The following is a 563-nucleotide window of genomic DNA, read 5'->3' as shown; positions in this document are numbered from 1 at the left end:
CCACAGTGCCGGCGACCCACCGTCCGCTGCCCGCACTGTCACATTGTACTCCGACACCACCTCCCGGTCTAGCTCCCTCGACGTCACCACACGATAGTAGCCCTCAAAAGTCCTGTCCAGACGGAACGGGAGGACCCCATCCAGTGAGCACTGCACCTCGCCGTTGTACCCCGAGTCCCGGTCCTCCACGTGCAGCAGGGCCACCACTGTTCCCAAAGGGGTGTCCTCAGAGATCGCACTAAGCAATGACGACACTATCAGTTTGGGCGCATTGTCGTTCACATCCATCACGGTGATCAGAACTTTTGCTGTATCAAAAAGCTCTCCTCCATCATGTGCCTGCACCTCCAGTTCATGTGAGGAGATTTCTTCAAAGTCCAATTCGCCCTTAAGGGATATTTCTCCTCTCTCAGAGTCCAGCTGGAAAATTTCAGATTCTTGGTAGGAAATTTTATGGAGACTGTATTTCACGTGCCCATTCATCCCCTCATCGGCATCGGTGGCCGTGACGATGACCACGATGGAGCCCACAGGCACGTCCTCTGGCACACGCACCGAGTACT

At 55.1% G+C, this 563-nt stretch overlaps 1 protein-coding gene across 1 annotated transcript; it reads right to left on the bottom strand.

Annotated features, from left to right (window-relative positions):
• Positions 1 to 20: 20 nt before the first annotated feature.
• Positions 21 to 558, bottom strand: LOC104488770 (protocadherin gamma-A11-like; the record flags this gene model as incomplete). Its single annotated transcript, XM_010139522.1, has 1 exon — positions 21 to 558. A coding segment is annotated over one exon (538 nt), but the record flags the coding sequence as incomplete, so codon positions are not given.
• Between the last annotated feature and the right edge of the window lie 5 nt (positions 559 to 563).

Source organism: Buceros rhinoceros, unplaced genomic scaffold (genome assembly GCF_000710305.1).
Source record: "Buceros rhinoceros silvestris isolate BGI_N320 unplaced genomic scaffold, ASM71030v1 scaffold38407, whole genome shotgun sequence".
In the NCBI taxonomy this organism is placed as follows: domain Eukaryota; kingdom Metazoa; phylum Chordata; class Aves; order Bucerotiformes; family Bucerotidae; genus Buceros; species Buceros rhinoceros.
Note: the sequence above shows the minus strand (reverse complement) of the source record. Positions and strands in the feature narration are given on the sequence as shown.